This window comes from Lithobates pipiens, unplaced genomic scaffold, assembly GCF_037356315.1.
Source record: "Lithobates pipiens isolate NorthernLeopardFrog02 unplaced genomic scaffold, aLitPip1_a1.2 Scaffold_22, whole genome shotgun sequence".
In the NCBI taxonomy this organism is placed as follows: Eukaryota; Metazoa; Chordata; class Amphibia; order Anura; family Ranidae; genus Lithobates; species Lithobates pipiens.
Window position 1 is genome coordinate 117,314,810 of NW_027507784.1, and position 23,053 is coordinate 117,337,862.

A 23,053-nucleotide genomic window follows, 5' to 3' on the forward strand; every position below is an offset into this window, starting at 1 on the left:
AGAAATGGCTTTCTTCTTGCCACTCTTCCATAAAGGCCAGATTTGTGCAGTGTACGACTGATTGTTGTCCTATGGACAGACTCTCCCACCTCAGCTGTAGTTCTCTGCAGTTCATCCAGAGTGATCATGGCTGCATCTCTGATCAGTCTTCTCCTTGTCTGAGCTGAAAGTTTAGAGGGACGGCCAGGTCTTGGTAGATTTGCAGTGGTCTGATACTCCTTCCATTTCAAAATGATCACTTGCACAGTGCTCCTTGGGATGTTTAAAACTTGGGAAATCTTTTTGTATCCAAATCTGGCTTTAAACTTCTCCACAACAGTATTACGGACCTGCCTGGTGTGTTCCTTGGTCTTCATGATGCTCTCTGCGCTTTCAACAGAACCCTTAGACTATCACAGAGCAGGTGCATTTATACAGAGACTTGATTACACACAGGTGGACTCTATGTATCACCATCAGTCATTTAGGACAACATTGGATCATTCAGAGATCCTCGCTGAACTTCTGGAGTGAGTTTGCTGCACTGAAAGTAAAGGGGCCGAATAATTTTGCACACACCACTTTTCAGTTTTTTATTTGCTAAATAGCAAATAAGAGCAAATGAGAGCAAATAGCAAATTAGCAAATAAAAAACTGAAAAGTGGTGCGTGCAAAATTATTCGGCCCCTTTACTTTCAGTGCAGCAAACTCACTCCAGAAGTTCAGCGAAGCTCTCTGAATGATCCAGTGTTGTCCTAAATGACTGATGGTGATAAATAGAATCCACCTGTGTGTAATCAAGTCTCTGTATAAATGCACCTGCTCTGTGATAGTCTAAGGGTTCTGTTGAAAGCGCAGAGAGCATCATGAAGACCAAGGAACACACCAGGCAGGTCCATAATACTGTTGTGGAGAAGTTTAAAGCCGGATTTGGATACAAAAAGATTTCCCGAGCTAAAAGTTTAAAATATCCAATAGATTTCGTTCCACTTCACAATTGTGTCCCACTTGTTGGTGATTCTTCACAAAAAATTACAATTTTATATCTTTATGTTTGAAGCCTGAAATGCAAAATGAAAGCAAAAGGTTGAAAAGTTAAAGGGGGCCGAATACTTTCGCAAGGCACTGTATCAATGTAGGGATGGAGGTGTGTAACTGGCTATTAGGGAGTCCTGTGATCATTTTGTTCCAATTTAATCTAGGGCGACTTTGTTTTTTAATTGCTCGCATTAGACCTATCAGACTTATCTAATTATCCATTTCACATCCATTTAGCACCAGCATTTTCATAAGTGTGTAGGTCTGGTTAATTGTGGGACCGGGATTTGATGTACTGTTCCTTCATTTATCTTATGTCCAGGAACTGCGATTTGTTGTGTGAGCGCCTTACCCTCCCCCCATTTTTGCATTGAGTGATGCGGGGGATCAGGTGGACTTGCCTCTACCGCAAAACAGCATCACACTTTCATTCCATGTGCGTGATGTCCCCACAGGGCTTCCTGGTGCTGGCGTGTTTGAATTTTTCCATCTGGTGTCACAATATGGAGGAGGAAGTCTCCAGCCTCCATGGGCTGCGGCTGCTGCTCGGGTGTGAACACCTCTGTTCCTCTCTTTATGCACCTGTGTGACGTTGGGAGGAGCCCGTGGGGTGTGCCGAGTGTATTTAACATCCTCACTCTGGGCTAGCCAGTCTTTATGGCAGCACCTTTTTTTTGCACACTGCACACTACTTCAAATTCACTTTTCTACATCAGTAACAGGTAATTACATGGTCATTTTTTTTCCTGTTCTTGCTCACAGAGGCACACTCTTATTTTTGTCATCCATACCTGTTTTATGGTTTTCTTTTTTTTTTCTTTTTTTATCTCTGATCTGCTCTGACCTTCTCACATACTACCCTTTACACTCACTTGTTCACCTGCACCTTGGTGTTGGGCTCTAGCAACTTCCCACAATATAGAGTATTTGCAGTATACCCAATATATATTTTTAGATATGAAGCCCACTCACACCACTATCTGGATCTTTGTCCTTTGTTTTCTTAGGCTTCATGTTTATACACCTGGTCCCTCTTCTGCAAGTCCCTTCCACAGCTCCCGATAGAGACAATTTGGACAGCCTCTGACTCCTTGTCCCCCATTTTCCAGACTTATTATGATGTAAGTACTCATAGGGGTGAGTACCTCTCTCCCTTTCTTTTTGTACAAATCCTCCCAGTTGAGGGGTACAACATTCGATCATACTGGTCTACTCATGTTTTATTTTTTATAGATTTGCGTGCACCTGCCATGTCATGTCATTTTGTCATGTTCCTTGTTTCACCAATAAAAGCAAGTTTTTGATATCTACTCATCTTCTAGCAATGTGTACTCACCTCACTTAAATTCCAACCCCCCCCCCCCACTTTCTTTTCACAGACTGGAGCTTACAACCCTTGTGAAAAAAACTGTAGCGTGTACCCAGCTTTAGAGTGTTCCTAATCTGTTTCTAATCTAGACAATCAGCAATTGGGAAGATGCATAATATAAAAGGTTTAGTTCATAAAGATACTAAGCAAGGGTATAATTTTATTTTCAACTTGAATTCTACGTTAAAGATGAATTCTTGCTGCACCCTAACTTTTGTCTTATTCAGTAAGCTAGAAAATATATATTTACCTTAAAGCGATTGATAAGGTCATATCGTGTAAACAGCTCATAAACCATAAATTTAAGTGCATGTTCTCCACTAGTTTCATTTAAGGAAAACACATTAAAAGACCATTGATCGATATCCTGTTGATAAAAAAGAGAACAACGTATGTAAAATGGAAATATTTTTTTAATGAAGTCTATTGCCTAATTCAGCTTCCAGCATCAGCTTGTTCATTTAACCTCCCTGGCGGTATGATTATGTCTGATTTTAGGTGCTGAAAGCGGTACAATGTTTTGCATGGAAATTCGTTTTATATTGTAGGCCTGCAATTCTTAGGAATAACTCACTTAAATCTGTCCAAACCAGAGTCTAGTAGACATCCCGGGTATGATAAAATTTTAAAAACAAAATTATACATTAAAATATAATAAATAACTATAAATAATTATACCAAATAATAATATAATAATAATAAAAACTATTCAATAATGTAATCAAATCAAAAACACTGAAATTTGCTCAGTTGCAGAATTGTCACTTGTCATTACTTTTCAGTGTTTGATGATGGATCTCCCCACAAATCGCTATCGCTCAATTCTGTGAGTGATTCTAATTTATTATCGCTGTTTTCTAGCTGGTCTAAATCCACTTTTGATGTAAATGGACAGTTTTGGTTGCTATGGACAATCTCCAGTTTCCAGGCATAAAGAACAGTTTTTATAATATAAAACTACATGCAGGGCACTGGGCAGACCACTAGGGACAAAAGGGATGTGAAATGATTACATACAGCAATGTAATCTGTAAGATTACATTATACTGTATGTAATGTGTGTGTTTCACTTTTTGTATTTGGCGCCGTTCTCCGTCCCCGTGCATCGCAACGCTCACAGGGAACGGAGCTCGGCTCTATGATACATCGAGTGGAGGACGAGCCGCTCACACTGCGGGGAGGACATCGCAGGATCCAGGGGATAAGGTAAGCATACTCATCCTGGATCCTGCGATGCGATCCCGATTCTGGCTCGGGGTTACCGCTAACGGTTCTCAATTTTCACCCCGAGCCAGACTCAGGATTACCGCCAGGGAGGTTAATAAAACCTGGACGTTGATTGGTTTCTATCCAGAGCTGCATTCGATTTTGCACTCTCCAGTTTTAGTAAATCAACCCCAGTATCCATACAAATTCACGGTTCAGTCCATTATATAGAATTTGTTTGGAAAGCAAGGGCCACCTTCATTTAACATAAGTATTGATACTGTTAAAAAATATTATGTTCAGTATACCAGATATAGTATATCAGAGCAAATATCTGTCAATTTAAAGGCGAGGCCATTCAACACACCAGTTACTGGCAAACAAGTCTAAAATAAATTTAATGCACCTATAATAAACCCGTGTTTGGCCAGCTTAACAGGTTATTTAGGTTTTTATTTTTGTCACACAAATTCTAACCCTTCCTTACTCTACTAAAAGTGTATTTTTGACTGTTTTCCAGATAGAAATTTACCATTACTCTCCAAAACAGACTCAGGTAGCAATAAAAATAAAGGCTATAACCCTCCTGCATTGTATCCAAAATAGTTTTGGCTGGACATATAGATATATGTAGAAATTCAAATGGAAGGTTGTAGCAGCCGTTTACATAAAATATAAATATATAAAAATAAATATGTAAAATATAAAATATAATTGCAGTGACTGAGTATCTTTGAGTGCAGTTACAAAGTAGGTTAGAGGATGTTAGGTTTTCTGAAGTCTAAATATACTGTATGTACCTGTGATTTCATTGTAGTACTCACACATATTTCATCTCACATCTCTCAGTTTAAAATAGACACATTTATAATTGTCAATTCCCAAGACAATCTGTCTCATATGGTCATGCTAACAAGAAATTGGAAAAAATATAATTTTATTAGCTGCATTTGATGTAGCCAGACAAATGCGTCCTCCAAAATAAATTCAGCCAGTTCTTGAGATCAATTGAAAGCAAAATAAATGATCATGATTCAGCTTTACTAGACCTTAACAAGTGGTCAGTCTATATTAGTGGAAAAATTATTTTTAGTCATCAGCATTATGTGAACATTTTAAAATATTAATGCACAATAAACATTTGATCTCAGCAAGCATCATTTATATCCTTATTTAAAATTCCATACACAAAGCCACACAGTAGAATTTATGACCTTTAGCAAAGGTAACATTCAGTCTATATTCTCCATGTTTTTTTCATTAAACTACAATCATTGCATTTTATAGTAAGAAGATAAACTGCAGCAGTTATCCACAGAAGTCCGGATACAGTCACTTATTTGAGCATGTATTGTGATTTCACATTATAGGAATTAAAATCTACATTCAAAAACAAAATTGCTGTAGTCCTCAACAGTGAGACTTTGCAAAAAAATGTAAAGATGAATGTATACATTTCAGTCCTGGAAGTAGACAAGAAGTATCCAGGACAAATAATGTCTAACCTCCAGTGAGTTAGAACCTTCCATCAAAACTACAACGTGACATTGGCTTATCAAATAACTAAAAATATTTACTCCTGCCCATTGAAGGCACTGAGGGTCCAATGCAGGGAGAAATATGGATCAAAACTTTTAAAGAAAAACAAAAAACAAAACTATTGTTTGTGAGTAAGATTCAGAGTATTTGCACTTTTTGCACAAATTATGCAATTTTTTAAAAAACAATTACTTGTAACAATTGTAACAATTACTATTATTTAAAAAGATCATCAATGTAGCTTCTTCGGCTTGTTAGAAACTGCTGGAACTAACTTCAATCTGATGGGAAAATACAACACTCCTAATGGGTGCCATATACATTGATCTGAAAGTATAACTAAAGGCAAAGCTTTTGGATAGAGTAGAGAGGTAGTAGAGCAACTGTTAGTTGTTATTGCTGTCTGTGCACCCATCGGAGAGATCCATCCTCTCTATTTGTTCTAAGATTTTTTTTATCCAATTTATCCATCCTCCTTTAATGTTGATATGAACATTTTCAGATTTGAAAACACTATCTTTCATGACAATGTGTTTGGAAACTGTCCACATTTTTCATATTCAGCCCTTTTACTTAGGAAATCAAACTTAATTTACTATTGGCAATGAGAGGAATTCTTCCATTGGGCATTTCTCTCTGCAAGTGGCTCTGTCATCCAAAGGAACCAATTTGAATCTTCAGAATGCAACAATTTCAAAGCTATGGGATTTCTGGTCCACTGTTGCACCAAGTAGTTTGATTCTAACGATTCTATGGGCAATGATTTTTAGCTTCATTGCAGTTTCACTCTGAAGGAAAGGTGAGTTTTAACTAACTTTTTGCAGGTAGTACTTTATTTTATTTATTTATTTTTACAACAGAGTTTCTTTAACCACTAGGATCAATCAAAAGCCAGGACCAGGTTCACAGGTATAAATAGACCTTGCTCAAATCTCCTATCCCAAAAGTCTACACTCTGGCACAGAGCTCTCACTACAAATACAGTGCTTCCTATATGGGATATTGGAATATTTTATAGCTGTGCTGCAAAAATAGGTGCAGGTGAAATATCTAATTACAGAATTATGTGGAAACATTGTATTTCTTTTTTTAACCGAAAAACAAACTTTATTGAAAAAAAAAGGAAGGAAACAGAGAAGATAACATACATAGTAGGCATACATACGGTACATCAAGTAATGAGGGCCAATCTGGCCAATGCAGTGTTGCATACATGAGTGCATTGGGTTAGCTGCGCTGTATAGGGTTCCGACACACATCATGGGTAGAGGCATTATAGAGCTAATTTGTTTTAACCGGGGGAGGGGGAGCAGGCAAAAGGAGAAATAAAAGGGGGAGGGGGAAGGGGACATAGTAAAAGTAGGTCCGTGAGGTGGAGGAAGCCCAGAAGGGGAAAAGCAGAGGGGGGAGGGGGGCAAGGGATCAATATAACAGCATATCAAGTACACGTCTCCCCATCCCCCAACCACCTACCCCAGATCTGCTCGTATTTAAGTGGACATCCTCTATGTGTATAGACCAATTTCTTATATGGGAGGGTATCGTTAACCTCTTTCTTCCAGCACTGGACCGTGGGGGGGAGGGCCTGCATCCAGCCACGAGCAATCACTTTTCTCGCCAGGAACAGTGTTTCATGTAGGAAGGTGCGAAGGGACTTGTCAGCTTCTAATTCTGGCAATAGACCAAGCAGGCACATCTTTGGGTCAAGGCTAGCAGGAGAGCCCATTTGGTCATGGAGAAAGCGAATTACCTGTATCCAGTATGTTTGGATAACTGGACAGGACCATATGAGGTGATAGAAGGAGCCTGGAGTGTGGTCGCATAAGCGGCATCCTGGATTATACGTGGGTTTGAACCGTGCTATCTTCTGGGGGGTCAGGTATGTCCTATGTATAATGTATAGCTGTGTGAGGCGGTCCGAGAGCCTGGGGGGGACTCTCTTCACGTCCCCCAAGACTTCATCCCACTCCTCATCCTCAATCACTCCCACATCCATCTCCCATCTGGCCTTGGCGGCATAAGCCAATGCCCCGGTGCCTGGGAGATGGATGGTGGAGTAGAGGGCGGAAATCAACTTGGTTGGCTCAGCACCTGTGACTATATCCACTATAGGAGGGACTGTCAGAGTGGGGTTGGAGCCGGCAAATTGAGTCTGTAGCACATGTCGGAGCTGTAAATATCTGAAGAAAAGATGGTTAGGGAGTGTGAATTCTTCCTTTAGGGATTGAAAGGATTTAATCCCAGTGTTAGTCATAATTTGGTGCACGTACAGGATCCCATAGCGTGTCCAGGCTGCGGGGTCCGGAACGGACAGCAGTTTGGGCAAATGAGTGTTGAACCAGAGAGGAGTGTAAGAATGAACCTGTGGGGTCCCAAGTTTGTTAAGGGCCGTCCGCCATATCCTCCGGTGGTGCGTCAGCATGTCTACCTTGTGATGAGGGGGACGTCTTGACAATGGGGCCCTAAGGACTGACTGAAGTGGGGTGTGGGCTGGGTCGTCAGGGCGTTTACAAAGTAATGTCTGGTATCTTGGTAGCTCACTCTTGTCAAAGTGATAGAAATGGGACAATTGGGAAGCAAGATAATAATCCTGGAAATCTGGAAGAGCAGCCTCTCCCATTGTCACTGGGTTCTTCAGAAGTCTCCAAGACAATTTGTGTCTGCTGTGGCCCCATATAAATGAATTAAGAATTGATTCAATCGTCTTGAAAAAATTTTGTGGTATATACAGGGGTGCATGCCACACCAAATAAAGTATCTTGGGCAGGAGTATCATTTTGACCAGATTGATGCGTCCCATAACACCCAGAGGTAGTCTGGCCCAGGTTTGTGTCTTGTTCTTGATCAGGGTGTAAAGGGGTTCAATGTTCAGGGGTATATAGTCTGTCAGCGATCTAGTGACCTGCACTCCTAAATACTTGATCACGGAAACCCTAGGGAGATTTAGAGGAGGGGACGTGGGTACAGGGGGGAAATGATCAAGCGGAAGGATCTGGGATTTGGACCAGTTGATGCTCAGACCCAAATGACTACCAATACAGTCTATGGTGTGAAGGGCTGCAAGAAGAGAGGGACCCGAGTCGGCTAAGTATAGGAGTGTATCGTCAGCATACATCCCGATCTTTTCTTCCAGATCTCCTATCCTAAGGCCACAAATTCTGGTGTCTGCGCGAACCATAATAGCTAGTGGTTCCACAGCCAACGCATACAGCATGGGAGAAAGGGGACAACCTTGTCGAGTCCCTCTCTCCAGCGGGAACTGATCAGAGAGCCAGCCGTTCACAAGCACCTTGGCCCTCGGGGATTGATACAGGAGTTGGACCCATCGAATAAAGTTGGGGCCAAGTCCGAATCCCGAGAGGCATTCCCACAAGTAGTTCCATTCCACGGAGTCGAAGACCTTGGCAGCATCCAAAGCCACCACGACCCGCGAGCCAACTTTATCATGGGGTCCCTGGATGTTCATGAGTAAGCGGCGGATATTCATGGCAGTGTTTATTCCTGGCATAAAGCCAGTCTGGTCAGTGTGGATCAGTGAGAGGATGACCTGATTAAGGCGGGAGGCAAGAATCTTGGCCAGTATTTTAATGTCGACCTGTAGTAGGGAGATAGGTTTATACGATTCCGGATAGTTTGGGTCCTTCCCTGGCTTGGGAATCACTACTATTTGTGCTTCTCTCATGGAGGGGGGTAGGATTCCCGTGTCAAATATGGATTTATATAAGTCGTGAAGTTTAGGGGTCAAAATTTCAGAGTAGGTGGCATAAAATTCAAGCGGTAGATCGTCCAGTCCTGGTGCTTTAGAAGTGGCCAGAGAGGAGATGGCCTCAGAAATATCCTCCTCAGTAATGGGGGCCTCTAAAAGGTCACGTTGGGCATCTGTCAGTTTGGGAAATGTAACTCTCGCTAGGTAGTCTCTGGTGTCTTGGAAAGTATGAGTGACCCGAGTGGCGTAAAGTGCTCGATAAAATCTTGCAAATTCCTCCGCCACCCGTTGTGGATCGGTAATACCATTCCCCTGGGTGTCTATCAGTGAGACCACGACTGGGGGATGGGAATCTAGGTGGGCGAGGTAAGCAAGTAGTTTGCCCGATCTTTCTCCATATTCAAATATCCTTTGCCTACAGAAAAAGATGCGCTGCTTGGCCTGCTCCGTATGCAGTTGGGAGACCTGTCGTAGCTGGAGCTTAAGGTTAGTAGCCGCGTCAGGCGAGGGGTCTCGATGAAACTCCTCCTCCAGTCTTTGTAGGTGATCCGTAGCCTGTTGGACAACAAGTTTTGGCGACCGCTTAAGTCTGTTAATACGCGCGGTGAGCAGGGAGCGGGCGTAAAGCTTAAATGCGTCCCACACTATGTCGTAGGTAGTGGAATCCCCGTTGACTGTAAAATAGTGTTGCAATTCCGTAGGGATGTCTTCTTGCTCCTGCAGGGCGGTTAGCCAAAATGGGTTCAGCCGCCATGTAGGAGGGGGAGAGGCCCTCAGAAGCCACATCGTATTCCAGTAGGGGGTGTGATCCGAGAGAATTATCGGAGCGAAGCCCACATCTTTCAGCCGGAAACATTGTATTTCTACTTTAGTTTTTCTGGTAGTACATTGGAATTTTGTATCTTTCAGAGCCTTAACATAAACATTTATATTCAGCAAATGTATAAAGATAAAGACACCTGTGTACAGATTCTGATAAAAATGCCCCATTTATTGCTAGTACCTCTGTCTTCTATATTTGGACATGCTTTTTTTTTTTTAAGTACCTTTTTTAATTTAAAATCCTCGCCATTTCCAGCCTAGTCCTCCACAGTGGCTAACACCATCCAGGATGATCCATTAAGTCCTGGGATATCTGTGTCAATAATGCCAGGAGTCAACAGTCATCCTCCACTTCTGTTTTGTGTTATTTCTAAACCCAAAATAACAAAATTACAGGTGCAGTTAAGCACCATTTTTGAATGAGAGACTTGCTGACAGGTAAGTATTGAACACATAGAGTGGCTGCTTCGGCAAGGGCAAAATGGGGTGTTTTGTGTGTATTCTGACAGAGCACTGCACACCACTGCACAGGCTTGATACTTTGAAGTGTATGCTGGATAGCCAGCTGCAGAAAATACCGGAAGTGTATGGACGCCGGCTTCAGATGTCCACACAAATGATGCCCACTGCCAGATTTTCAGGAGCAAATCTGCATAGACATGTAACACAGTAGCCAAAAGTATATAAGGCACTTGCTAAGCACCCCGATTATGTTTTTATTTCAATTTTGAAACTAAGATTGTAGCTTCGTCTTTAATGCCTTTATTGGCATGAAATTCATAACGCATTTTGTGTGTAGTTTCATGTGCATTTAACTGCATCTAAAATGCGTGCAGTAGGATTGATTTACTAATAGCAAAGAGGCTATTCACTTTGCAAGAGAATTTTCTCTTATCTTTGTGAATAAGGTAAAGTTCTGCTTATTTCCATCATCCAATCATATTCAAGAAAAAATATTTTTTTTCCTTACACTTGATTGGATATTTCTAGCAATATGAATTTTCACCACATTTACTAAGATAAGTGAAAACTTCCTTGCAAAGTAAATGGCCTTCTTGCCTTTAGTAAACTTACCCCAGTAAGTTTAAATTGGGCCTAGGGCTTCTTTCTGTCAGGTGCAGGAGAAATATAGAAAGCCACACAGCAGTTCAACCTGCATTTTCCCAAAACAGAATCTATTGTTTGTGAAGGGTTTTCCTACCAAAATACAGAACTTTCTTCTTTTTGTATGACACTTACAAAAAACAAAAGTCATCATTTAATATAACATTTACTTCCATTATGGAACTGAAGAAGGTTCTCACTTGAACTAAATTATAAATACTAGTCCAGAAAAAAGTACACTTTAAACAGAGGACGAGTACCTAATGCAGCTAGTTGCTAAATTATAAAGGAAAAATTAGTTACGATAATAGTAAATATTCAGTATGTAAATGGTTGGCTGAGAATAAATTGATTCTCTTTCCAAAGACAATTTACATGGGTATAAGAGAAAATTGCAGACGATTGAAGATTTTATTTAACTCTCCTGCCTTCACTTTCCATCTGTTGCTAAAATGTAAGTCCCAGTTTACTTTGCTAGAAAAATTAGGATCTGTTGGTAGCATGTGCCTTTTGCATGCTACTCTATTTTTAGTACTTTACTAACTGTAACAGTATATTGCTTTTGTCCCCAATGGTGTGTCTGTGTGTGTCTATACTCTAATACCAACTGCAAAGCCAACCAAACAACCAAATCTTTTTTGGACCTACCTCTCCTTTGGATCACAGGAGTACAGTTCATTCTGTAGTCCTGTAACCCATTTTCAGCCAACAGCAGGTTAAAGTCCGATGTTGGCTGATGTCACTCAGCCAGTCCAGGAGCTAGATTGATCCTGACTCTACAGTCAGAATCTACCCAGAAGCCTGGACTGGCAGCTGACTCAGCCTCTCAGCAAGCTGCTGGGAGGAGACTGAGCCAGCCCCTTCTGCTCCCTCCACAGCCCAGAGCCTTGACTGTCAGAAGCAAAGGGGACACTCAAAGCGAAGGGGGAGAACTGAGCGACCATGGATGTAAAGGTGGGGGGAGGGGGAAGACAGGTGCAGCATTGGATTGTTACTGCAGGTGAGTATGGATGTTTGTTTTTTGTAACCAGGACTTCTCATTTAAGTCATCAACTATTATTAGCAATGGGTCATGGGGGTCTCTTATTAACTGTTATGACAAGGTGCTTCAATTTTAATTTTAAATAACGGATAATCCGACCGTGTGTGGGCTCCATCGGACTGTTTCCATCGGAATATCCGACGGACAAAGTTTGAGAGCTGGGCTATAAAACTTTTTGACAACATGATCCAATCGGACTTTGTCTGATTGTGTGTCGAGAATTCCGATCGGACAAAGTGCCGCGCATGCTCAGATCAAATTCCTAGACCAAAGCTATTTTTCGGACAAAATCCAGTGGATTTTGTTGTTGGAATGTCCGACCGTGTGTACAAGGGCTAACTCTGGCTTCATCTCATTATTATTGCTTTGCATTACGTGTCCCTCTTCACTGATTCAGGTGAGTGCATTCATTTCTAATCATCACAATAAAAGTTAAACTTTTTTGCGCAAGTTCATTTCACTCTGTGTTCTTTTTTGTTTTTGTCTTTAAAGCTTCTCAGTATTCCTTGTGCTCCTGACAAGCAATGTTAATGTTGGCAGCAAATTAAAATTTAGTTTTAGGCTTAGTCTTAGGACTAAAATTGCATTTTCATTTTAGTCCCATTTTGGTCTTCTGCAAATGTACATTTTAGTCTACTAAATTCAAATGTGTTTAATTAAATAATGCATTATTTAAGCATTTCTCTAGAATTTCAAAAACTCATTACACACTCCTGGAATAAAAAAAAGGAATATCATGTTATTATTTATGGTTTGAACAAACTACACAGACACAGGAGGGTAAAAAAGGGGGAGGGGTATGCCTGTAACAAAAAATGATGTACAAGTATTGTGAGGGACGACATCACTAATGGAGCAAGGAAGGAGGTGGAATCCTTATGGGTAGAGCTACAAAGAGAGGAAACCAATGGCAAAGTAAAACTGGGAGTATGCTATAGGCCCCCTAACCAGAGGGAGGAGGGGGAGGCGGACCTCTTATCACAGTTTGGAATGGTGGCAAGGTTGGGAAGTGTCATATGGGGATTATTATTATCCAGACATAGACTGGGTGAAAGAAACCACACATTTTTCTAGGGCTTGCCAAATCCTAAATGTCTTGCAGGACAATTTCATGGGTCAGATGGTAAATGCACCAACAAGAAACAAAGTGTTTTTCTAGACCTACTGATTACTAACAATACAGACAGATTTGGAAATTAGGGGCAATTTAGGAAACAGTGATCACAGGTCAATTAGTTTCAGTATAAATCGCACAAACAGGAAACATAAGGGGAATACAAAGACACTGAATTTCAAAAGCGCCAGCTTCCCTAAACTGCGCTCTTTGCTAGAAGATATTCAATGGGATAATATAGTACTGGGATAGTACTGGGAACAAAGAACACAGAGGAAAAATGGGAGTGCATTAAGAGCGTATAAAATAAGGATATGAGCCAGTGCATTCCAATGGGAAATAAAACTTAAAAGAGCTAATAAAAGTTCTGGGTGCCTTAATGCCAATGTAAAAATGCATATAAAAGGAAAGTAGAAGGCCTTCAAAAAATACAAGGCTGAGGGGTCATCATCAGCATTCTAACTTTACAAAGTATGCAGTAAGAAATGTTAGGGTGCAATCGGCGCGGCTAAGATAGAACATGAAAGGCACATAGCGGAGGAGAGTAAAAAAAAATCTCAAGAAATTCTTTAACTATATAAATAGCAAGAGAGGGAGGTCAGATCATATTGGCCCCATTTAGAATGATGAAGAGAATCTGGTTACAAAGGTTCCAGTTTATTCTTCTCCTCAGCTTTCACAAGGGAAACGGGGGATTCAGTAACCATGACTGCAATGTTTATCCTCATGACACGTCACAGGAAGCAACCTAATGGCTAAGACCCCTTTCACACTGTGTCACCCATAGTGTCGGCGGTAAAACGCCACCATTTTTAGCAGCGTTTTACCGTCGGATTTGCGGCGCATTTTGGCCGCTAGTGGGATGCTTTTAACCCCACTAGCGGCTGAGAAAGGGTTAAAACTGCCCGCAATGCACGGCACTGCTCCATTGATTTCAATGGGGAGCAGTGGTGGAGGAGCGGAAAACACACCACTCCAAAGAAGCTGCTGGCAGGACTTTGCCTGATGTCCTGTCAGTGCACTGCTCCAGTGTGAAAACCATCTGGCTTTCACACTGGAGACAATGGAGCAGCTGTTTGAGGGTGGATTGTAGGCGCTATTTTTAACACTATAGCGCTTGCAAAATGCCCTTAGTGTGAAAGTGGAATTAAGAATACACTTGAAAAACGTAACATTAATAAGTCGCCGGGGCCAGATAGATGGCTTGCACCCAAGGGACCTTAAGAAACTTAGTTAAGTAATTGCCAGACCATTGTTCCTAATTTTCACGAACAGTCTACTGACTGGTATCGTACCAGCTGATTGGAAAAAAGCCAATGTAGCATCACTATTTAAAAAAGGACCAAGATATATCCCTGGGAACTACAGACCAGTTAGCCTAACATCAATAGTACGCAAGCTCTTGGAAGGGATGATAAAGGATTATATACAATAGTTTAGCAATGAAAATGTTATCATTAGCAGTAATCAGCATGGATTCAAGAATAGTTCTTGCCAAACCAATCTATTAACCTTCTATGAGGAGGTGAGCTGCCATCTAGATAAAGCTAGGTCCGTAGATGTGGTTTATCTGGATTTTGCAAATCAATAAATTTCAACACAAATCCCCATAAATGTTTACTGTACGTTTAATGATCTGCGGTGAGACGTTTTTATTATTCTTTTACATGATGACACTATATTGGAAACAGTGTAATGCCTCATAAAGGTTGAAATTTAAATCTATAAGTTGTTATCCTCATCCTCATTAAATTGAAGCAAAAAAAGAGGGGCGGGTTAACATGGGCTACTTCAGTTACAGTATTTAGCTCCCTGGGCTACATCTTTTTATTAGCAGCAAACCTCTATTAGGGTGGGTATTTTCACATGTGTTTTCTCCCCCTTTTCTGCTACTTGATTAATGTTCCACTATAAGGATTTCCCTCTTTTCCTCTTCTTCCCTCCTAATTTTTCTTTCCCCTCCCCTACCCCTTGAAACTTCCCTTCTCCCCTCCTTGTTTCACCCCCCTTCTTGCTCCCCTTTCTTCCTCCCCCCTTTATCCCCCTCCCCCCCTTTCCCCTTCCCTTGCTCTTCCCTTTTCCTTTCCCTCTCCTTTCCCTCCTCCCCTTCCTCCCCCTTTCCTTCTCTTTCCCTTCTCCTGCCCCCCAACTTTTAATCCCCCCTTTTTTCCTCCCATTGGAGATTCTTCTTTTTAATAGCCTATCCTAAATGGTGCCATGGTTTTAGCTATATATTCACCACATGCGTTGGTGAATATGATATGCTAGCTATATTTATATATTCTTTTTTCAATTTTAATATCTACAGCCATCCCAGTTTACTTTGCCTCCCGTGTCCGCCCCGGGGGTGGCAAACCCTTGCGGGGGTGCCACCCGTGCCTATTTTGCGGGCTTCCTTTGGGGACTTTGGTGGTAAGCCATGTCACTATCTTTGTTATCACTGTAAACTTACTCCATGTCTGTAATTCTGTAAGACTACAGTGTGTTTCTATTGTAGCAAACTATAACTATGAGACTGTATTCACTTAATTTTAGATGTGCCTAGAGACCTCCTGAAGACGCGACTTTCTCGAAAAACTAGTAGAGGACACCACCAGCTTGGGCACAAGTTTTCTTCTTCTTGTCTCCTTCCAATGAGGGGCAGGGCATTACTTAAATGTTACATTGTCTATGTTATGATGGTATAAACCTGCATATTGGTTGTTCATCAATAATTCTTTTATTCTCATGTAAAACTATTCCCATAAGATGTTGAACCAGACTCCCTGTGTGGTCTTGTCTGGTGCATGGAGGCAAGTGTTAAAGGAATATTTGATAAAGCAAGATCAATAGTGAACATCTTCAAGTTTTCCATTCCATTGCAAGACTGAAGATGTTGGAGCATTGCGGCCTTACTCTTTTAAATGACTGCCCCACACGCTGGTCAAGTAATACTACTAGTAAATTTAATTTGATCAAAAGACTCTTCAAAAACTAAAAAAGGTGGTCTGACAAATCGCAAACAACATGGGATGGAACACAACTTGCTCCCTAATTAAATGGAAAATCTCACATCATTGCATGACCTACTTCTGCCTTTTGCGGAGCAGAACATACTAAAGCCTTCCAGAGTGACACCATGTCCATGACCCTGCCCTCTTTGATCTACTCTTTACTCAGCCAACATGAGGGCTTTAAACAGTTCACTAGCTACCATGACTGTGTGTGTGTGCCACAATTGCACAGAAAATGAAGGAGAATGGGAACCAGCATTTTGTGTCATTCTTCAATCCAAGTCACCAATGAAATGTTCTCGCCAGTGCTTACAGCGGCTGCTTGTTTTTTTTTTTTTTGTCAATTCTGCAGTCTGTGAAAACCCTTGTTGATGTGGCAGATGAGAATATTCAGGAACTGCTTAACCACTTACAGACCGGATCATTTTGCTGGTCAAAGACCAGACCACTTTTTGCGATTCGGCACTGCGACGCTTTAACTGACAATTGCACGGTCGTGCGACTTGGCTCCCAAACAAAATTGATGTCCTTTTTTCCCACAAATAGAGCTTTCTTTTGGTGGTATTTGATCACCCCTGCGGTTTTAATTTTTTGCGCTATGAACAAAAATAGAGCGACAATTTTGAAAAAAACGCATTATTTTTTACTTGTTGTTATAATAAATATCCCCCAAAAATATATAAAAAACATTTTTTTCCCTCAGTTTAGGCTGATATGTATTCTTCTACATATTTTTGGTAAAAAAAAATCGCAATAAGCGATTATTGATTGGTTTGCGCAAACGTTATATCGTTTACAAAATAGGGATAGTTTTTTATGGCATTTTTATTAATAATTTTTTTTTTTTTACTAGTAATGGCGGCAATCAGCGATTTTTATTGTGACTGCGACATTATGGCGGACACATCGGACATTTTTGACACATTTTTGGGACCATTGTCAGTTATACAGCAATCACTGCTATATAAATGCAGTGATTCCTGTGTAAATGACACTGGCCGTGAAGAGGTTAACCAGTGGGTGGCAGTGTAGGGGTTAAGTGTCCGTAGGGGTGTGTTACTAACTGTGGGCTTTCATTTAGTGAACACTGATCTCTGCTCCAATCACATAGTTGCTAGGCAGAATGGAAAAATTTTGTTTACACAGCATTTCCTCCATTCGGCCGCTCCGTGAGACGATCGCGGGGATGCCCGCGGCGATCGAGTCCGCGGGTCCCGCGACCGGACTCACGGGGGACCCGACCAGCGTGGGAGCGCGTCGCCGGCGGCGCGCTCCCGATGGCAGGGCGGCATCGAATATTGGACGTACCTGTAGCTGTACCTGGCAGAATGGAGAAATGCTGTTTACAACGGCACTTCTCCATTCACCTGTCCCGTGAGACTATTGCGGGTATACTCTCGGCGATCGAGTCCGCGGGACCCACGACCGGACATCATAGCTCTGGATGGTCTGAGAATAGTGAGGAGGCTTGTAATGCTGCAGAGTACTCTAGACAGTGGTCTGAGGAGGCCTGCAATGCTGCACAGTGACATGGACAGCGGTCTAAAGAGGCCTGTAATGCTGCACAGTGCTCTGGACGGTGGTCCGAGGAGGCCTGTAATGCTGCGCAGTGCTCTGGACGGTAGTGTCAGGCAGGTCTGAGGGATGGCCTGTAATGCACAGTGTCCTGGATGCCAGTGGTCAGAGAAGGCCTGTTGTAATGCTACACAGTGCTGTATGGATGGAGGTCTCAGGTTTGAGGAATGGCCTGTACTGCCAGTGCCCTGGATGCCACTGCCAGTGGTCAGAGGAGGCCTGTAATGCTGCACAGTGCTGGATGGTGGTCCTCCAAGGAAAGGTCCGTAATGCACAGTGCCCTGGATGCCACTGCCAATGGTCAGAGGAGGTCTGTAATGCTGCACAGTGCTGGATGGTGGTCTGATGGATGGCCTGTAATCCACAGTGCCCTGGATGCCACTGCCAGTGGTCAGAGGAGGCCTGAAATGCTGCACAGTGCTGGATGGTAGTCTGAGGGATGACCTGTAATGCACAGTGCCCTGGATGCCACTGCCAGTGGTCAGAGGAGGCTTGTAATGCTGCACAGTGCTGGATGGTGGTCTGAGGGGAGGCCTCTGACCTGCTGTAATTGTAATGTACTACACAACTGTTACTGTACACAATCACAGTCTGCTCTGCTCTCTGTCTGCTCTGGGCACCTGGTGGCACGGTCATCTCCTGAGTTGGGATTCGGGAGTGGGACAGACTCAGTCTCGTCGAGACTCGGGAGGCCTGGCTGGCCTTTAATGCGCAGTGCTGCTCTCTGGTCTCTGGCAGTCATCACGGTGCAGCTGGAAGAGGATTGCGGTAGCAGGCGGAGCTCAGTGAAAAACCGGAAGTTAGTTCATGAGGGTAAACGTCCCTGCCTCACATTTTTGTCCCATCTTCATTCGTTAATGAAAATGGATTTGAATTGCGTCAGTGGACGAAAATATGCTGTACTTTTTGTTTTGTTTTCATCATTGTAAAAATGCTGCTGATGAAAACTTTGACAAAAATGTTTCCGTTAACGAAATAAACACTGCTGACAAGTGAGTTGCAGGATCCCGACTTTAAATAGTCGGGATCCTGCATATAGTATATAGTAAATGTTTGTTCCCAGGGTTGCTGTACAGTGTGGAAGGAATAAGTGTTATCTTTTTACCAGTGTTTCTAGCGTGGTAATATTTACTTATTTACCTTTAAACATGCTATCACTGTTGAGGGATATGTAAGACCAGCCATATTGGACGATCTTCTGTACATCCTAAAAAAAAGAAAATCATTAAAATATATATAGATATTATTTTTTTGCTATAAATAAATGAATGCAAATTTGTGGTTGCACAGTCACAATGACCAATAAAAAGTTCTTAGTATTGACACAGGAGATTAGCTCAGGTGATAATTAGAAGTTTTCCCACATCCTGAAATGAAGGCATCATATCATAGATAAGCTGGTCTGTCATTAACCTAGTATGAACCTAGTTTGTACATTCAGGTCAACTAGCCCAACAATAAGCTGTATAATGCAATTGTATTCATTTACATTGTAAATTGTAAATTGTAACAGTAATTACAATAGGGGATTTCCTTATTAAAATAACAGAAACTAGCTTGGGAGAAATTCAATTTTCATTACAGCATTTCATCATGCTGGGTTTTGTTCCTATTACTGTTAAACCATTGCTAAAAAATAGTATAGTCTCAATTCACAAGCAAAGACAAGGGTAAGGATTCTTATTTTCAATAAAAGTGACAATTACTTTAAATTAGTTCAATATGATTAAAAGGGATTGAATAATCTCATGGGTTTCCACATATCTAACTTTAGTTTCACTTAAAGCTTAAGAGTTCTATCTCTGTCAACTGTCAACCACCTGACCTCACTTTAATGTCTCCCAAATTGTAAGGCTTTTGTAATTGTTTATAAGAAGCTCTGGTCAATATATATGAGCTAAGTGCCAGTACATAGGGTCAGGGCAGTTAATAGCTTAACAACACCTCAACTAATAACCAACCCTGATTCCCAACTTTCAGGGGTAAAGAAAAAAGAAAAGAATAATGTAGAGAACATTGACTATATGCTTTATGTATGTATTTATAGCTTGCTGCAGGTGTAGACCTACTTGCACTGCATACTAACTGGGACCTAGAGAAAAAATGTTTTCTGTTTATCATATACAGCAGCTAATGTAATGACTGTATAAGAAGCCACCTCTTTATTATGTATATTACAGCTGTTTTGATCTGTCCTTGTGTTGAAAGAAGATTTGATTAATGTACAGTACCTGTATTATGAGATTCAGCTTAGTTTGTCTTCAACTTTCATTAGTGGCTTGTTGGAAGAGGATGTAAACATAGGCGTTTAGGTAGCCAACCAGCCCTAGAAATTGCTGGCACAAAGAGTTGAAATAACCTACCAACACCACATGTGGGCCATGGTGTATCTCCTACCAGATCACAAAAATTTGTCTCGCACATGGGGCAGCGAGTGGAGCCATTGTTCCCATACCAAGTACACTCTCCTAAATAACTAAGTGCCAAGAACTCATTGGTCTCTATATCAGTGATTGCTTCGATTTTTATATATTTTTCTTTAGCTAGAGTTGTTTTAATTTTTTTTCACAGGGCCATGTGTTTTGTGCACTGTGAATAATAACTCACAAAAATGCAGGGCAGAACATCACAGTAACAAATAGCTAAGCAGCACCTAAATACTGATTGGAAATGCAACATAATTTCTAGTCCTACAAAACTGTACACATTTATTATATTTGTTATACTTTTAAAGTAGAACTAAGGTAAAACTTTATTTGTATACATTTTGAATAAAGTAAGGGAGGTTTATAAACCCTGTCGGGTTTTTTTTTGTTGCCATCTGTGTCCAATAGGGGAGATTTCCTGTTCCATGGGCAAAACAAGAAGTAAGAGGAAATCCATACAGGGTAAATATCCCTAATAGGCGCACAGACAGCAATAAAAACTGACAGGTGTTCTAATCCCTCTCCACTCTATCCAAAACTAAGAAAAAAAAGCTTTGCCTTTAGTTAGACTTTGACTGATATATCAGGTTGAACTTGTCCTTGGTGGGTGCATCTACACGTGATTTCCCCAAACTAAGCAAAACAAAGGAAAAGCAGAAGCTTGATTTACCTACTGGATGTCATCTTTCTCCAGAAATATAATATAAGTAGGCTTGTGCATTTCAGTAGTATTTTTTCCTTTATTAACGAAAAACACTTTACAACTATGTCTTTTCACTGACAATTAAAGTAGAACACAATTATAGCTCACCTTTCAACGAATATTCCAGCTTGAACTGCATGGACGATGCTTCGAAACTTTGGTTTTTCTTCAGGCCTCCTTCTCCTCATGCCCATTTTCCTTGTGAAGGTGGATGCCAACCAGTCTCTCACCTCCAACGGAACTGAGTCTGTGTGGATGTCAGAGAGCTCATCCTCTGTATCCAATAGGCGTCTACATTTTTGGTATAAATAACATTTGATAGGTTTAGCATAAGGTGCACAACAGTAACATGAAAAAATGTCCTATACCAATATACAAATTTTTAATTAAATATGCCTCTGTGATAGATTAATGCTATTATTTATTTATTCAGTTATAATTTTCCCATTCTTTTAGCTCTAATTAGAGAGAAGCAAAGAAGGGTAATTTGGCCATCTAAGGATTCTATGTTCCTAGCCTCAAATTGTACCCTTTCGTATTAGATTCCAAGGTATATTCTGTGTCTAGCGGGGGGAGCTTGCACCAGCTGAATGTTCCTGGTACAACTCCAAACCAGAAATGCGAGAAACTGAGCATTTTTGTTTTCCTGAAAGTTTGGCAAAAGATATTGAGATTTTGAGGACGTGTCACATTTTGGAAAAAGCTATGTAAAACAAAGCAAAAAAACAAAACAAAAAACATTTGAAAGTAGACAAATAACAATCAAATATGCAACAAAAGGAAAACCACAATTACAGAAGAAAAAAAACACACAATTTTCTCAAGCAGCTCAATGAGAGAAATTAAGAGCTTCCACTTTGGTGGAAGGTACCAAGGTCACCAAAATTACTCATCTCTACTTGTGATGGTGCAATTTCTTAAAGAGTATTGGGCACCTACTTAAAAAAATTACAGAAAAATCAGGTACTAGAAATGCTTCCTTGTAGTGTTTTTTTCTTTCCATACATTTTTTCTAAATCCCTTGCAATGTGCCTATGAATTTGCTAGAACATTTGACTACTCAAGAGAAAGTCCATTCCCTAGCACAGTTCTTTCCTCCTTGCACTTCATATTCCTCTCCTCTTCTAGTTATTGTCTGTTATAGTCCAGCATATCCACTCTACTCCTCCCATCACTACGCTACATAATCTTTGTTGTAGCTGTGAAGGGGAATACTAAAGCATTGCTTGAGTTACAGCTCTAAGGCCGCGTACACACGGGCGGACTGTTCGCCCAACTTAGTTCGTCAGACAATCCGACAGACAGTCCGTTCAAAATTTGCATGAATGGACTTGACCACACACGATGAGCAGACAGTCCGCTGAAAGCGCGCGCGATGACGTGAACGGCACATACGACGGGACGAGAAATTCGAAGTCCAATACACTGCAATGCAACCTTCGGCCGTGTAAATCCTTTCTGAGCATGCGCCAAACTTAGTATGTCGAACTAGCCTACACACGAGTGGACTGTCCGCTGAAACCAAGTTTGGACGGACTGTCTTACGGAAATTCCGTAAGACTTTGTTCGTCAGACTGTCCGCTGAAACAGTCCGCTGAGGCCCACACACGAGCAGATTGTCCGCTGAAACACTGTTCAGCGGACTAAGTTGGGCGAACAGTCCGCCCGTGTGTACGCAGCCTAAGTGTGCAGGGGCTGCTTACATCACATCCAAGATGGCAGCATCCAGCAGCAGTTATAGGGCTTTTGGATGTCTACACAAGGGAGGTTTTTGTAGGTAAATGTATAATGTATATATAAATAAATGTATTTTTATTAAAAATTTTTGCAATACATGAAAAGTACACATCTGGTACAAACAGACAAAGTGGTTATTGCTAACTCGACACAGGAGTCAGCCTCATGAGAATTTTAAGTTATTAAGGCACATATAGCTAACAATAAAGGTGAAAAAAAGAATAGGGGGGGGGGGGGACACCATGGATCTGAGTAAGAAAATAATAAAAAAGAAAAAGAGAAAGAAAAGAGGATATGCGTCGGAGGTATGAAGTACAAATCCTGAGAGGCCTAACCTCAGCCAGTCAACCTAGAAAGCACATGGCAAAGTGTTAATGTGTGGATTCCGGGTTAAGCGGGGAATTATTCCATATATCCCAAGTCTTAGAAAATCGGGGTAGAGAGTCTTGGGTCTGGGCTGTCATGTGTTCCATCCTGCGAATATGTGCAATGGCCAAAATCAGTTGTGATTGCATCTGTGGTGTGGGGGACAACCAGTGGGTAGGGATCACTCTTTTGGCGGCTAGCAAAATAAATGCCATCAGTTTCTTAGCATGCTTAGACATACCCGGGATTGGAAGACCCAGTAGGTAGTGGGTAGGATTCAATGGGAAATGTATAATGTATATATTAAATACACATATAGTCTTATGGGAAGATG

At 41.3% G+C, this 23,053-nt stretch overlaps 1 protein-coding gene across 2 annotated transcripts in view; it reads right to left on the reverse strand.

Annotated features, from left to right (window-relative positions):
- PDE1A (phosphodiesterase 1A) overlaps positions 1-23,053 on the reverse strand; it is a 420,545-nt gene that overhangs the window by 71,218 nt on the left and 326,274 nt on the right. For both annotated transcript variants that reach the window (XM_077448128.1, XM_077448129.1), the window contains exons 3-5: positions 20,725-20,907; positions 18,628-18,694; positions 2,637-2,753 (exon numbers count right to left, since the gene is read on the reverse strand). In XM_077448128.1, the coding sequence (XP_077304254.1) occupies positions 2,637-2,753; positions 18,628-18,694; positions 20,725-20,907 (367 nt within the window). The remainder of the gene's footprint in view (positions 1-2,636; positions 2,754-18,627; positions 18,695-20,724; positions 20,908-23,053) is intronic.